General features: G+C 41.4%; 1 protein-coding gene across 5 annotated transcripts in view; it reads left to right on the forward strand.

Annotated features, from left to right (window-relative positions):
• lrp1bb (low density lipoprotein receptor-related protein 1Bb) overlaps positions 1 to 17,327 on the forward strand; it is a 326,595-nt gene that overhangs the window by 229,132 nt on the left and 80,136 nt on the right. For all 5 annotated transcript variants that reach the window (XM_034218589.1, XM_034218591.1, XM_034218593.1 and 2 more), the window contains 10 exons: positions 5,295 to 5,435; positions 5,536 to 5,661; positions 6,106 to 6,237; positions 9,643 to 9,777; positions 9,952 to 10,081; positions 10,790 to 10,916; positions 11,057 to 11,208; positions 11,856 to 11,980; positions 12,637 to 13,008; positions 16,071 to 16,260. In XM_034218589.1, the coding sequence (XP_034074480.1) occupies positions 5,295 to 5,435; positions 5,536 to 5,661; positions 6,106 to 6,237; positions 9,643 to 9,777; positions 9,952 to 10,081; positions 10,790 to 10,916; positions 11,057 to 11,208; positions 11,856 to 11,980; positions 12,637 to 13,008; positions 16,071 to 16,260 (1,630 nt within the window). The remainder of the gene's footprint in view (positions 1 to 5,294; positions 5,436 to 5,535; positions 5,662 to 6,105; positions 6,238 to 9,642; positions 9,778 to 9,951; positions 10,082 to 10,789; positions 10,917 to 11,056; positions 11,209 to 11,855; positions 11,981 to 12,636; positions 13,009 to 16,070; positions 16,261 to 17,327) is intronic.

Here is a 17,327-nt window from a genome sequence, read left to right on the forward strand (position 1 = left end):
CAGACATGTCATGTTCCCATCTCGAGCTCCTTTAGTTGACAAGCGCATAGACTATTGCTGATGCCCATTACAGAGAAATGTCCCTTCTTGCAGACGTTGTTGTTTTGTCTCCATGGTGAAAGATGCAATTAAGTGCATTTGCTGAACATTCACTCTGTTTACTCAAAAGTTTCCCAAGTCTCCCCTTTCTGTCTTATTTGTCTTGCTCGCTCACCAGACAGCGATTAGATACCTCATGGAAAAGTAGAACATGGATATGTAGATGAATGCATATGCAACCAGTGCTAGGGAAACAACTTGAAGGTATTGGCAAGTGATTATGGGTAATTAAGACCTCTTGTGCAATCAACAATAATTAGCCTCCAGTGGTTTGACTCTCTTCTGGCTTTTACCTCAATCTATAACTTCGACGTGGTCACAGTGGTTCGTGGTTATTCCAAAACAAATTCACTTGTAGACAAGGACAGTTTGAGTTGTATGGTGGATGAGGCAGAGGTTATTCTAGTGAGGTGATATCTGTGGAGTGGAGAACAATCTGACCATCATTTGCTCTCTGATTGCAGCAGAATAAAATACAGTATCATCAGCTGCTGTAAAGGTTTTGTCAGGATACATCCATAAATGTAACCCTTACTGTGAGCTTCACTCTAATTGATGGAACTGACAATTTGTCTCATGGGCATTGTGTTGAATTTCATTTTGGCTTTTGTGTTATTTTGCATGCATTGTCTTGAAGAGTGCTTAGGCTGGCTGTGAAAAGACGAAATGAAGGCACTGTTAGTGACACGAGGTCGATCCACTCAGATCCCGGGGCTCTGTTACAATTGGATTGGCTTCAGGCCAATAAGGGCTTCTATTTAAAAAAAAGGTGTGGGTGATCCATCAGCCCTGACTTGCCTGCAATCAAACTAGCAGTTGAGGTGGAAATTGAATATGATTTGCCACAAGCGAGCAATCACAGCTAGCCAGCAGTCCCCACGGCATCAAATGAACACAGGGTGCAGAGCTAATATAAGCTAGCATGCCCTCCAGGGCCAAATGTTTGGTAAACTGCATGGAGACTGTCATTTGTGCTCATGGGAATGTGTCTGATTTGCGAAAATAAGTTTGACATCCCCTGTTGTAATGACATTTAGCCCAAAGCTATTAATGCAAGTGGGAATTGTTTCCCTGTGTAGATTTATTTAAATTTTAAATAAATCAAAAAAATTGAGTTAACAAAGCAGTACCTCACCTTAAAGGGATGTACGTATGTGTGTGATGTGCGAACCCTTAAGGGCACATGCTGTTGCGGCTCCAAAATGATGGAACAAATTGCCCCTCCAGGTTAGACTTGCTCCAACTCTGCCTGTTTTTAAATTTCGTTTAAAAACCCACTTCTTTTCCCTGGCATTTACAGGCCAGGTGACACTTGTGCTTTTAAATTTGGGTTTTTATCTTACTAGTGTTTTTTATTGTTTGTACGTCATGTAGGAGAGTTTCTCAGTCTGTGGCTTCTGATCTGGTTTCATTGTCTCGTGTTATACATTTGTTTCATTTCCTGTCTGTTTTTGATGTATTTATTCTATGTTTTTATACAGTTGTTGATGAACAGCACTTTGTTCAACTCTCTTGTATTTAAATGTGCTATAGAAATAAAATGGATTGGATTGGATGTGTTGGTTGTTTTTCGCAAAGTAAACATGTTGCTAAATCATTTAATAAGTAACACTTTCATAACAACATATGGTATGCTTTTCTACACAAGGCTGCTTCTGTGTATACTGTAGCTGTACTGTTAGATAATATAGCCCAAGAGAGTCATACACTCCCAACTGTGTGTGCACCAACATTACTGCTCAGAGGGATTGATTCTGCACAAACCATAAGCAATTTTATTTACCTGTAAGGCATTTCAGATGTGGCTGCAACTTCCTACCACAGTAGATCCTCAGTGGAGGGTTGCCATGCTTCTAAAATATGTTTTTCATTCAAATTATCCTTAACAATGGCCAATTGTGATGGTACTTTACAAATATGATTTTTTATTTCCATTACGCTGCCTATTCTAAAGCACGCCTACTCTATGTAATGCTTCATTTTTAGTAATTGTGGCCCTTTCAAAAAAGGACTTATCTCAGGTCCGTCTCCCCCATTTGAGGTTTCTATTTTGAAGCACGAGCAGCCACACGGCTCTTCTGCACTTTTTTCCCACTTTTTCGCAAAGTGCCTGGACAGTGCATCACTGATTCCTGCTGAGGACAGAGATGGAGGGGGGAGGGGGATTGTGCGGTGGTGGCTGGGTGTGACAGGGTCAGGAGCCTATTGTGCATGGGCTGTTTTCTACAAAGACACACTCATCATTTATGTTCACGACGCCAGCACTAAGCCTGCAGGTTCACTGTCACACACAGTCACACAGGCCATCCAGTCTGTCAGGGAGGAGACGGTGAAACATTATGACACACAACAACTACAGTACATATCTTCAGATGCACTGGCCCCCACAGCACTTTGAAGAAAACTCATGAAGCTTAAAGTTATAAAGTCACAAAATCAATGAGACCATGTCTCATGGCTGGTCTACCTGCATGTGCCATCCAACCTCTGCAGCTCATCCAGAATGCAGCGGCTCGTCTGGTCTTCAACCTTCCTAAATTTCCCCACACCACGCCGCTCCTCCGCTCCCTTCACTGGCTTCCGGTAACTGCTAGAATCCACTTCAAGACACTGGTACTTGCTTACCATGCTGCGAATGGATCTGGCCCTTCCTACATCCAGGACATGGTTAAACCGTACACCCCAGCGCGTGCACTACGCTCTGCATCAGCCAAACGACTCGCTGCACCCTCGCTGCGAGGGGGACCCAAGTTCCATCCATCCATCCATCCATCTTCTCCCGCTTATCCGTGGTCGGGTCGCGGGGGTAGCAGTTCCAGCAGAGAGCCCCAAACTTTCTTTTCCCTGGCGACATCAACCAGCTCTGACTGGGGGATCCCAAGGCGCTCCCAGGCCAGCGAAGAGATATAATCCCTCCACCTGGTCCTAGGTCTACCCCTTGGTCTCTTCCCAGCTGGACGTGCCTGGAACACCTCCATAGGGAGGCGCCCAGGTGGCATCCTAACTAGGTGCCCGAACCACCTCAACTGGCTCCTTTCGACGCGAAGGAGGAGTGGCTCAACTCCGAGTCCCTCCCTGATGACCGAACTTCTCACCTTATCCCTAAGGGAGACACCAGCCACCCTGCGGAGAAAACCCATCTCGGCCGCTTGTATCCGCGATCTCGTTCTTTCGGTCATGACCCATCCTTCATGACCATAGGTGAGGGTAGGAACGAAAATGGCCCGGAAGACAGAGAGCTTTGCCTTCTGGCTCAGCTCCCTTTTCGTCACAACGGTGCGGTAAAGCGACTGCAGTACCGCTCCCGCTGCTCCGATTCTCCGGCCCATCTCACGCTCCATTGTTCCCTCACTCGAGAACAAGACCCCGAGATACTTGAACTCCTTCACTTGGGGTAAGGACTCATTCCCTACTTGGAGTGGACAGTCCATCGGTTTCCTGCTGAGAACCATGGCCTCGGATTTGGAGGTGCTGATCCTCATCCCAGCCGCTTCACACTCGGTTGCGAACCGATCCAGTGAGTGCTGAAGTTCGCAGACCGATGAAGCCATTAGAACCACATCATCTGCAAAAAGCAGTGGTGCAATCCTTAGTCCACCGAACTGCAGACCCCCTCCCCCATGACTACGCCTCGAAATCCGATCCATGTATATTACAAACAGGATTGGTGACAAAGCGCAGCCCTGGCGGAGGCCAACCCTCACTGGAAATGGGTCCGACTTACTGCCGAGGACCCGGACACAGCTCTTGCTTTGGGAGTACAGAGATTGGATGGCCCTGAGTAGAGACCCCCTCACCCCATACTCCCGCAGCACCTCCCACAGTAACTCCCTGGGAACTCGGTCATACGCCTTCTCCAAGTCTACAAAACACATGTAGACCGGATAAGCGTACTCCCAGGCCCCCTCCAGGATCCTTGCGAGAGTAAAAAGCTGATCCGTCGTTCCACGACCAGGACGGAATCCGCATTGTTCCTCCTCAATCTGAGGTTCGACAATCGGGACCCAAGTTCCCATCAGCAAAAACACGTGGGTTTGCTATCCTGGCTCCAAAATGGTGGAATGAGCTCCCCATTGAAATCAGGACAGCAGATAGCCTGCACATCTTCCGGCGCAGACTGAAAACTCATTTCTTTCGACTCCACTTCGAGCGATATAATTACTAACAAAGAACTGCTAACAGAGCACTTATATACTAATAAAGGACTGGCTCACCTAAAGCCAGTTGAGTAGCACTTGAAATGTTTGGCTCTATGAAACCTGATGTACTTATATGATTCTGTTTTCTTCAAGGTTGTGTCTTCCTGGTCGAATGTACTTATTGTAAGTCGCTTTGGATAAAAGCGTCAGCTCAATGCAATGTAATGTAATGTCTGCCTGTCTCAGAATTGCAATACATTTCTCCATTTTCTATAAATACAGAAATATCAATACCAAATTAGATTGAGACTCATTGCTGTTGATGCATACAATAGTCATAAATATATATTTGATACCACTGCCCATGTTCTGGGTCTCAGTCTTACTGTGGGGCAACCAAGTTTTATTCAGACCTGGGGGCCATTTACGCATGGCATCCCCTCTGTCTCCCCCTTTTCAAATCTGTCTCCATAATAAAGGCACTGGTAGCTCAAATAAAAAGTCTTACAAAATAAAAAAAGATTAAATGGAAAATAAATAATATTAATGTCTTAATGCTGGCATGGTATTTGTAGACATTGCATTGGAATTTGTGCAAATACCACTCTATTATGGTGACCTCCCCCCTTAAATTATTACCATGTGTGTATGAGACTTTGTTCTTTTTTTTCCAAACATCAAGGTAAATGATGGTAAAAGGTTGCCAGATGCCAGCCTTATCACGAGCCAGTGTTCAGAGCAGGGAACAGGGGATCCCAGTTTTTAATCTCAATTCAGCTTGGAGAATGCTTCAATTATTAAGGGTTGTATGGCATAAGAGTGCCAGCCCTGGTAGATTAGAGTGAAAGCTGAAGCACCTGTTTGCTCTAGGAATTGGTATTTCATTGTGCTGTAGTATTTTCTAATCACAACATGATTTGCATATATTTCCAAGTAAAGAAGACATAAATGTTGCAGTATTACCTGGAGCAGAATGTGCCCTTACAATGCTGCTTTACTGAACCTGTGCCCATAGCTTTCTATATCTGCAACAACAAACAACCTTTATGGTTACAGGCGGAAAACTCTGGTGGGCAGATGAGGAATCGGCACAGCTTGGAACGGTAACCAAGAGAGACGGGCGCAACCCTGTGATCCTGAGAAACAAGACGAGTGGGGTGGTTCATATGAAAGTGTACGACAGGGAGGGTCAGAAAGGTAAGCGTGCTCACAACACAAACACACACACTACCCACAATCCACGACCCACAGTCGTTTATTTATTGCCATTGTGCTGTTTTTCTTTGTTTTTTTCCAGGAAGAAACCAGTGCCAGATCAACAACGGAGGATGCTCACAGCTCTGCTTCCCAACTTCCGAGAACACCCGGAGCTGCTCCTGCACTGTTGGCTACAACTTGCGTAGCGACCGTATGTCTTGTGAGGGTACGTTAGCCAAAACATGCTAATAATGCACTCTAGAGCTGGCAATATCATCATGATATTTGACATACATCTCTAGGGAGGCCTTTTTATGTTTCTGGGGGTTTTCCCTTTCCTATAATGTGTTATATAGGTTTGTGTGCATGTAAATTATCTGTAAAGGCTTAAATCCCAACACTTTTGCCAGATGAAGTCTCTCTCCCTGCCTGAAAAGGTTGATTGGATTCCACTGTTTACTTACAACATATTGACATCAACACCTGTGTTCTATTGGCTAGCGCTCCAATACATCTGTAAAATCTGCTTTCATCACTTCTTTTGTCAAACAGTTATCTTTTGTTCAATGCATATACATAATTAATCCATATTTTGTCAAAGCGTATTGTGATTTTCCAATGCTTTCATACATTTTGGTTAGTGTTTTAAAGGTAATTTCTTGTGTTTTAGGTGTTGATTCATTTCTGATGTACTCCATCCACGAGGGAATCCGGGGAATGGCTCTTGAGCCAAATGACAACAGCGAGGCCCTCATGCCCATTACTGGAACACTGTTTGCTGTGGGAGTTGACTTTCATGCAGGTAAGATATCATTCAACACTGAGAGCTTTTCGATTTTGGCATCAGATATAAACTGTAAGAGATCCCATGAAGCTTAAAGAATATGTGTTTTGGTCTGGGATACGGTTACATTTGTATGCCGTGTGTTCCTGCATGACCATAAGTTATTATGTGGGCTTACCTTTGCAATAACCTTTGATTTACCTGCAAAACTAAGCGGGTTGTGTTGCTCTTCTGTTAAACAAACGTACCACTAGTTGAATGTATTGTCAACTAGGGGTAACATGTATTATTTCTGGCTCGCAAAACAAAGAAACACCGAGATAAAAAGCAGAAAAGCGGGCGGTAAAATACAAACACATCGATCATATATATTTAAACAGTTAATATCAATGTTTGTGGCTCAAATCATCTAGGTCTCTTTGTTGAGTTAAGAATATTGATGGTGCTCGGAATGAAAGACTTCTTAAATGTCGTGTACATTCCCAGGACAATTTGTTCAAAAGGGCATGTCCATACCTCGATCTATAACCATACATCTATGAATGGACATTAGGGTTAGGCAATAGACCTCGAATGTGCCTTTGAGAGGAGGAAACGTATCTTATTGCAGCTTTGTATTTGTAATCATAATTGAGTGCAATAATGAAGAAACCTTTATATGAAACACCGGTAATACAGTGACTCGACACACCATTACACAGCTGTTTGATGAGGTTAAAGATCCGTGTTGGCACGCACATGGGCCCCCTAAAGTGGAATCCTTTCCAGGCCAGCTGCTCTGTAGTGGTCTTAATAATGTCAAGTGGAGAGATAATTGATGACACAATTGTTACTATTCCTCTCCATCAGCATTTCCACGCATATTTCACTATACACAATGAAAATCAAGAGAACGTGACTGAAAATAGTCTCAACTTGCACCATGTCAGCTATAAAAATATATATTTGTTGGTAACGTGAGTGTATCACTCATGAAACATCACCGCTACTGATGGTGCTACATTACATTTTATTACACAACACACTGCTCTTCCCTTCCTCCCACAGTGCAACATCTCCTTAATCTTAAAACAAGGGGGAGGGAAAGGTCTTTGTTATACCGGGCCCGAACCTTGTGAATAATGGTCTGTGGGCGTGTGGAGTGCAGCGTAGATGAAAGAGTAATAAGTTCACATTACCGGGGAACCTCAGCATGAATAAGTGTTTCCTCACAACCCTCGGAAACAATCCTAATACAAAGCAATTCCCAAGATATTGTATCAAATAAAGGTACCGTAACGTGCATTGCAAAACATGGACCCAGTAGCCTACATTGTCATTTGTTACATCCCTGCTTCCCTTCATATTATATACGTGATACAAATGATAGATTTAGCACACCAACAAATGCTATGAATATACAATAGGCTGGTAGCGTTCCACATCTGTAATAGGTTGCCACTGAAGCATGATAACAAAAGCAGTGTAGAGGAAATTGCATACTGAAAACAGAAACAAACTACATACACACAAGGGTTCACATACTAAGGATACGAAGCAATTATTTAAGAAAGCAGCATCAGATAAAAATGAATGCTTGGGTAATTGGAAATGTATTCTATGACTTTCCATTGTATGTTTGCAAAAAATGAGATTAAAAAATGTTAATGTATGCAATAGGCTGCTGAAACTGATATTTTATTCCCAACTGAGTAACTGGTAGAGGCAGGGATCAACAGACCTCATGTGTGATTTGGACATGACTGTTATGTAAAAACTGGTAGCTAATGAAGGGAGAACAAAATACCAGAATATAATTAAATATTGATTTTAATGCAACGACGATTATTGCATTTATATTATTCTCTCTGTAAATAAAAAGACTACATTGGGCCCTAACCCTAAGTCGGAAAACTTCTTTTAAACCATGTTCAGACCTTATAACTGAAATATCTCAACAGCTAGACCTACTACACATATTATTTTGTATTAGTGTTTCCTTGATGATGCATTAAATTACGTGATCCCCTGGATTTTGATTTGTCATGCCCAAAGGTCTATATTTGTGTATTTTATTGAAATGTCTCAACAGAGATTGGATATACTGCCATGAGATGTGGTACATCCAATTAAAACTTTCCCGCTTCTATCGCCATCCCAAGTTCAAAAGCAATAATTGACATTACTACTGTACTTACGTTATGGAAAAAGGCTGCCAAGCCTCAGCTCTGTTTTTTAGTAATTTGCACATTTGCTAATAAGCTAAGTAACAAGCCCATTGCTTATTAGTCCAGCATGTTAGCATGGGCATAGTAAGTATTCAAATAGCTGAACATTAGTATGCTAGTACTGTCATGTGATGATGTTAGCATGCTGACATTAGCGTTCAGCTGAAAGCGCTGCAAAGCCTAACTACAACCCCACAGAGCATTGCTGTAGTCATCTTGGTAGGTATTCAAATGATCTGCTAGGGAATAAGATAATTAATGTCAGGTCATGGCAGACATTTGCAGTAGCCATCATTTGTCAACCCTAAGGGGTGTACATGCCAAATCTAATTACATATGATCACATATTAGTAGCCCCCTGCACTCTACTGGAATACGAACATCCTTATAGACCTTTTTCCTCACTATAATGTAATTCTGTCATCCAATAACTATCAAGAGAAACCAAAATCTAATTCTGATTCTGAGTGTCCTCAAATATATGTGAGGCCGCAGCTTTTGGATTAGACAAATTAAGCAGAGTGAAAGGCAAAATTGTGTCTTTCAAAATTAAAGAACAAGATTGCCACTTGTCCACCCTGTTATTACTTAGTGCAGGTGCAACATGCAAATGCATTACGAAGCCCATCAGAAGGCAGCAGCTGATAGCTTATGCACATCCTTCACTTGTCATTACAGAAGCCAGGCTGCCAGAGCAGAACAGATGAAAGCCCGCAGCTCTCATATGTGTGTATGCATGTGGAGAGTGTGAAGGCTGCAGGAACAAGAACATGCAAATAACCTCCTAACCTCCTAACAACCTACACAGAGCAAAGCTGACAGGAATGCACAGAAAGATGTACTTGAAAGATTGCGATCCATAAATAAATTACGTACTATTTAATTTGCTTATCTAATGGAGCTGTAAAATCACAAAGGGACCATAATAGTTTTAACCGGCACCATGTTTTGCAGAAGCAATATACTGCCCTGTAAATTTTGGCTGACAATTTGTGTCCGTGCCCAGGCACTGTAAGTCAGCAAAGAGCTGTGGATGAACTGTGTGGGTTTTTTACACAATCATACTTTATGGTCGCATGCTACATTTGGTGAAATGGGATCTGCTGCAGTGTGAAGTGGTGTCATGAGCAGACTTTTTGTGCATAACTACTTTTGTGGCAGTCATATTCATTGTCTCCATTTCTCTGGTCATTTACTGTATTGTACGGCTTTCCAGGCAATGACACCGTGTACTGGACAGACATGGGCCTGAACAGAATATCCCGGGCCAAACGTGATCAGACCTGGAGGGAGGACATCATCACTACAGGCATCAGCCGCGTGGAAGGCATCGCTGTCGACTGGATCGCTGGTTAGTATCGCTACTCCCCCGGTGCTCTGGGTCTATTACCAAGGGCTGTCAAGTTGGTATTGATTGGTGAAAATACTCACTTTAGGCACTGATGTGTTTGTTTTGACTTCAACTTGTGAACATATTAAGCCTTCTGCTGTATTTACGCCCGGTTATTGCTTTGTTTGTCCCCAGGAAACCTGTATTGGACAGACCATGGTTTCAATCTAATAGAAATATCACGCCTGAATGGTGCATACCGCTCAGTGGTTATATCTGAAGGACTTGATCAGCCTAGAGCCATCGCAGTACATCCACAGAAGGGGTAGGCCATATTTTCTTTGTGTTTTCATAATTTTCATATATACATTTCAATAACATAGCTTTTAACAGTTATATTCAAAAAGCTTTTATCGTGGAAATAAGACATTCTTTTGCATTTGTCTTTAGAAATGTTAGTCCTTTTAAGTAGTCATGCTAAGTGGAAACAATTTTTTTTTTGTGATCACATTTTTATTGAGATGAATACACAACATGTACAACCAAAAACATTCTTTTGGAAAACTATTGAATAAAGTCAAACAGATATATTTGCAGATCAGCAATGTGGCAATATTTTCCCAAAATGGCATAATATAATGAGTCTGTTGGCTGTAATACAAAAAAAAGATTGGTTAAGCAATAACCTTGCATTTTCTGCATTGTAGTTTTTTTTATCATTAGTGGCGTCAATTATAAAATGACTGGTTTAATTTAGTAATATTTAGTTGTATCTTGTTAACGTTGACAGCCCTATTTATTGTGCATGTGTCTTTATTCTTCAATCATGTACAGTGCTCACAATGTACTGTTACCTTATTGTGTGTTATTATTATAGTTATTCTGAAATTGGAACGTTTGTTGTTCAACTTAAGATGAATTTGGTTAGTTGTCCCACTATTGAGCAAAATATATAGGAGGGAACATTGCAAAATTGGTAATAATGGCCAACTATACGGACTACTTCATAATTGTATGCTGCTATGCACGCCAGGTATCTCTTCTGGACTGAATGGGGCCAGAACCCCTGCATCGGCCGCTCCCGCCTGGACGGTTCAGACCAGGTCACCTTGGTCAACTCAGGCATCATGTGGCCCAACGGAATTTCCATTGACTATGAGGTACATTTGCACAAACACTATCACCAACCTCTTCCCCTGCCTCTCCTCTCCTATATACTGTAGCCCCTACCTCATCTCTTTTGTAGCTGAAATGCCTAGGAGGTTTGCTTTGTGATATGAATTTCCAAATAACCTTCCAGGAAAATACATTATACTGGTGCGACGCTCGCACAGATAAGATCGAGAGGATCAACCTTGAGACAGGTGAGAGCCGGGAGATTGTACTGTCAGTGGCCAACGTGGACCTGTTCTCAGTGGCTGTGTTTGGGCCATACATCTACTGGTCTGACAGGTAATTTATTATATTCATAAATACACACGCATGCAATAGCCTGCAATAGCCTGCAATCCTGAAACACTAAACTGACAATAACCCTTGTCTTTAAAGGTCTCATGTGAAAAGATAAAGAAGAGTAGATTCTCATAGTGGGGGTGTTGTACTCTCTGTTTTTATAAACACTCAGTATTCAGTTACATCAGCGGGGTGAAATCTTTCCTCATCATTTTGTGTAATTAAAGCATGCTGCTAAACTTGATGAAGACATTTATCTCTTTATACAAATTGGTGGCTTCATGTATTTTGACACGCTTGCAGTTCTTCAGAATAGCGTTGTTGGATATCTAAAGCAACAGACTGAGTCAGGTTTTAAACCATTGGCAAAACAAAAAGGTTGCTAGATAATGAATTGCATGTCTCTTGTGTTTGTTTATCTGTTGTGGATGTCTTTAACCTCTTGACCTGAGATAAAGCATCTATTTAAATAGACTTCATAACAAGAGTTGTATGTGGGTGACTGCAGTCTTTGATTTTGCTTTATGAATGTCAATGAAAGTATTTAAATTACCCTGCCCTAATACAAATGTGAATACAGTATGCCTTCATTATTTTAACCAAAACCCCTAATGTTTCCTCCCCTCGTTTCTCCGGATGTTTTTCAGGGCTCACTCCAATGGTTCTATCCGACGTGGCCTCAAGACTGACACCAGCGAGGCTGTGACCATGAAGAGTGGTTTGGGGGTCAATTTAAAGGATGTGACAGTCTTTAATAGAGGCAGAGAAAAAGGTGAAGGTCTTATTGATTTGCACAATGAACTCACAATGGTGCAGTTTTTGCCTATGAAAGTATTTTTTGTATCTACTTTGAAAATCTTGTGTTGCTAATGCACTGTAACTGTGATTGTTAACTGTCTTGTACATTTTAAAATGTCACCTATTATGCAAAATCCACTTGCTCATGTCTTTTATACATCAACATTTGTCCCCTCTGTGTAAAGAGATTGTGAAAGTTTCAGGAAAAAATATTCGCTCTCTTTTTGTCCTGATCCATTTATATAGAAACCTGTCTGAAAATGAGCTGATCAGATTTTGGCCACTTTATGATGTCATAACGATTTTTTGGCTTGTGTCACCATTAGCCAATCACCAACCAAGGTAACCCCCCACCTTATCACGTGAATCTCCTCCTAGAGCACCATTGTGTTCTTTTTAACTTGCAGGGGGGCGTGGGGAGGGGCATCTTATTTTCATCTAAAGTAACAGACTTGAAACACGGCTGAAACAGAGGGGATTATGGGATGCTACAATGCATGATATGTTTGGTATTTGGAGCCAAACACTTCAGAGACATGTTTTGTATATATCTGAGACCTATAATATATTGATCAAAAACAGTATAATAGGGGACCTTTAATAGAACATGATCTTGTTTGTGTTTTCCAGGCACAAACCCCTGTGCTCGTAGTAACGGAGGCTGCCAGCAGCTGTGCTTCCACCTCGGTAGTGGCCGGCGGACGTGCTCCTGTGCCCATGGCCGCCTGGCCGAGGACGGCTTTGCATGTGAGCGCTACGAAGGTTATCTGCTGTTCTCTGAGAGGACCATACTGAAAAGCATCCACCTTTCAGACGAAAACGACCTCAACTCACCTGTCCAGCCTTTTGAAAACCCTGCTTTCTTCAAGAATGTCATAGCCCTGGCCTTCGACTACAGTCAGAATGCAGCTCGGACCAACCGCATCTTTTTCAGCGATGTCCATTTCGGGAACATCCAGATGATAAACGATGACTGGACAGGAAGATCTATTATTGCAGAAAGTAAGTGGATTTCACACTCGCATAAGTGGTTTTACATTTCCACTCTGTCCCCACAGCACATGTATTCTGAAACTCACACATTTTTTCCGGTATAACTGGTGTCATGGTGGCAGTGTTTGATTTGACAAATATACATTACCCATTTCAATCAATACATTTGTCTGAAAGGCCACATAATATGCTTTCTTTTGCGCGTAAATGTTTCCAAGATGCCTTTTTTTCAGGTTCTTTGGAATTAAAGAAAACTGCATTGATGTATTATGAACATTTAAGTGCTTCCACCATTCTTATGAATTGCAAAGTTGCACTGTCATTGAGCGTAGACTTCAGCTGCCTCTGTAATGACGTGCTGCTCACAACAGATAATAATTACATATATTTCCATTTTATTCCTATAGGACAACCTTGTTTGGACCAAAATATTCACATAGCAGTTGGCATAGCATTAATAGTATCGCTAGACACTTTTTTACTGGCTCCTAAAAGACCAATAACCAGTATAATACCTGTGTTTGAAAGGTTTCTGCTTACTGACTGTGATACCAATCCCTCTCTATTCCTTCACTAAATCCCATTCAGTCCTGTCTTGATAAGCATGACTGGATTCAGATGAACAGCAAAACCCTCTGTTCTGCTCGGCTAGCATCATCTGCCATCTTGTGAAGTTTCTACTGGGAGCAAGGGCTCAGCACCTTCCCAATCCCACCTCACACCAGGAGACTGGCAGAGTGTTCCCACTCACGCATATCCCCCCGACCCATCTCTCAAACCCCCGCTGAGGCAGCTCTCTGCATATGCATTCATCTTCTAGGAGGCGTTAATACCCTCTGTCAGGATTTGCCCTTCACACCTTGGCACTTGCGAAATGCAAAATCAAAGTGGTGCAAATCATTAATTTGAGTAGAATTTAAAATGTTTGAATCCATAATGCCTGCTCTTGTACTTACAATAATGTAAGGGCAACACATTGTTTGTTGTATATTGTCAAGTCCATTGGTCTTGCTGAAACCACTACCAGTCATCCAGCTTCTAACTCTATGTAAAAGCAAGACATCCTTCTATTTCCCTCTAAAAGTTTCTGCATTCATCACGTCTTTTCAGAAAGGTGAAGATGTTAATCATCCATATTTCCCTAATTATACTCCATGTCCCCCCTTAATTACTGCCTTGCCCCGGTAACAATATGTGAGAAACTCCAAGCTGCCAGACGCCTTTTATTGCTAACTATTCATTAGCGATTGGCCGACTCAAGTAGTGTCTGAAGTATTATTCAGTTTATAGGTTTGATATAAGTGGCAACAGCCACATTTGCTATTATCGGCCACATGTTCACAATTATGACAAATTAGGAGCTGCATTGATGGAATTGTGTGAAAATGGTAACAACAACGATGAAATCAGGCCGAATATTGTCATGAGGGGTAACTGAGGCAGGACACAAAAACCCAAATTACAGGCTAGGTAAAAGAGAGGGAAAGTAGCAAATTAGAAATGTGGGACAGGATAACATGACACAGGAGACATGGACACGACCAGGACAAAGAACTCTTAGAAAGAGCGAGATGATGCATTTCAAAATAAAACGGGAAACATTACACAAAAACAAAGATCATGACACTTACATCTAAACAAATGACATACGAATACTAAGGCATTGTTAAATGTATGTTATATTGTCTTTATTGTTGCTCATATTGAGTTGAACAAAGAGGAGAAGGTACTCTTTTGGACCTTGTAGTGAGTTTTCTTCAGATGGATGATCCCTTGTTTTGACAGCAATAACACATGAACAAAGAAGATTTACACATGAACAAACAAACAGAGACAGAACCTGATTCATGCAGGTAATCTTTCCAAAGCCTTAACAAACCCGGCAGACACACCGTTATATCTGATAGCTTAGGGGCCGGTGGCTTTATTGAATGTTAATGGATAGGCTGTATCAGGGTAGGAAATAATTCTTCAAAGGGAAATGGAATGCTTCCTTTATCCTAAAACGTCTTCTTTTGCACTCAGGAGCACTGTTAGTGTTGGGTTTTCTCTTTTGTGTATGGTTGTACTGGTTTGGCCTAATGTGTCAACATTTTCTTTGCTTTAAAAGCATGCCATGTAAAGTGTTTTTTTCCCTCCCATAATGGAAACAATCCCCAAGTCAAAGGCTTCCACAAATACCCTATAGTGGTCCATTGGGAGCAGTAGTCATATCCATAAACATGACTACATGATAACCCAGCGACATTGTATTACTGCAGTTATTCTGACCCGACTTATTCAAATTGGTCGGTGCTTGGAATATTGAAACAACGGAGGTCATATTCAAAAGGTCATTTAAGAAACAGTTGCCGCAAATACAAAATCTCAGTAAATGATCAAAACATGAATATGGCCGGGCTTTCAGCCTGTGATCACGGTGTCTCTCCATGGAGGTCTCCTGCCTGTCAGTCACAGGCGGCTGCAAAGTCATTTTCATATTCTCTGTTTAGGAAATTGCTCTAGAAACGAAAACATATTCAGGTGCTGAGTGACTGTTGCATCAACAAATAGATGTCTGTCCGGCGTAGTCAGGCATGAAGTCATTTCCCTGTCAACCACAGAGGAAACCTAATCCCAATTCTAACACAATTGGGGCCTGCCATCTGTTACAAGCAAAGTCCATTTTTTTATTTTAGCACAGTTAAGTGGCCCCTGTTGGCAGTGGGAGATAACCTACAGTAAATGTTTTAATTTAGGTTGATTTCGTTACCCAAAGGCCACACAACCATATCAATAAGTTCTCCCTGGACCTAAAATGTAAGAGGAGAAACCTTGTTATGTTGTGTACACTTAAGTTTCAGATGGTCTCTTACTCTGATTTTCTTTTTCTTACAAATGATGAAACACACTAATAAGGTGGATGCATTTTCTACTTTTGGATTTTGCTAGATGTAGCTTCAAACATATGTGTCCTTCAGACTGGCCTGTGTGTTTTAAATAAACCAGTGCTTCTTTTGTGTTGTCTGAACACGTTTTCTTCTCTCTAACTTGTGCCAAATTCTTATTTGTCTTTGTATTATTTTCTTAAGATGTTGGTTCGGTGGAGGGCCTCGCGTACCACCAGGGCTGGGACACCTTGTACTGGACCAGCTCCACCACCTCCACCATCACCAGACAAACTGTGGACCAGACACGAGTCGGAGCCTTCAGCCGGAACGCTGTGGTCACTCTCTCCGAGGAAGACCATCCACATGTCCTGGCCCTGGATGAGTGTCAAAAGTCAGTAGCTCTTTTATATCTCTCCGAATGGTCTCTTACTCTGAATTATTGTATCATTCAGTTAATCCAAGAAAACTCTGGACCTAAATTCAGCTTTTGACACTGTCACTCAAAACATTTTCTGTACCTATAATTACATATTTTGCTCAGTTTTTCCAATGTGTTTATCAATTGGGGTCATCATGCTTTACCATAACATTGCTTTTATTTGCTATGCTGATGATACAATAATGTATCTAACTTTCATTGTCTCCGCCTTATTCAGTATAAACATTGAATCAGGGAAAAGGCTCTGATTCTATTTACTGTTCCAGATGACACAACATAACAACATTTTCATTTAAATAATATTACAAAACTGAGGACTTCTTTCTTTTTAAGATAAAAACAGGTTTCTGCTTACTTTGTTACAAGTAGGTTTGACAATGCTTTCCTCTCACCGTTCCCAGAAACCTTAACATTATCTAACAATTAAATCCCACTTAATTAACAAGATTAAAGAAACAATAACTACATAAAAAAACTTAAATGGCAGCTTTAGTGTTAAATATATATATATTATCTCAAGACCCTATTTTTGTTTTTAAACAATCCTTTTCACTGAGATAAAGATTGCCTTGTTTAGCATTTGAACACCTGAGCTGCACCAACAGCTTATTGAATACCTGATTTAACAGTTTACTTTGGTTGCCAGTTCTCTCAGAAAAGGTGTTGTCTGTCGTTCAAAAAGAACACCTCAGTATTACTGTCAAAGATCTAACTCTTGGATAATCATGAATATCATTTTTTTCTGTGAGCAGTCTTAAAAGAGTCAGTATTTCACTCCTCGTCCGGTACTACAGTTTCTTGACCTCTGACTATATCCTTGGTTGGCAATTTGGCACCATATCCATCCTACTCCAGCAGCACTGTCTGATAATTAGAATTCCAACTCGAGTGATTAATTAGCGGTCCCTGGTTGTGACTTCTAACCGGAATCCTTATTATCACACTAGAGTGGACTACCATGACTTCATCATAGTGTGACGCAAGTGCCCAGTGGCAGAAAGATATTTTTATTTCAAACT

The sequence above is a fragment of the Gymnodraco acuticeps genome, unplaced genomic scaffold (assembly GCF_902827175.1).
Source record: "Gymnodraco acuticeps unplaced genomic scaffold, fGymAcu1.1, whole genome shotgun sequence".
In the NCBI taxonomy this organism is placed as follows: Eukaryota; Metazoa; Chordata; class Actinopteri; order Perciformes; family Bathydraconidae; genus Gymnodraco; species Gymnodraco acuticeps.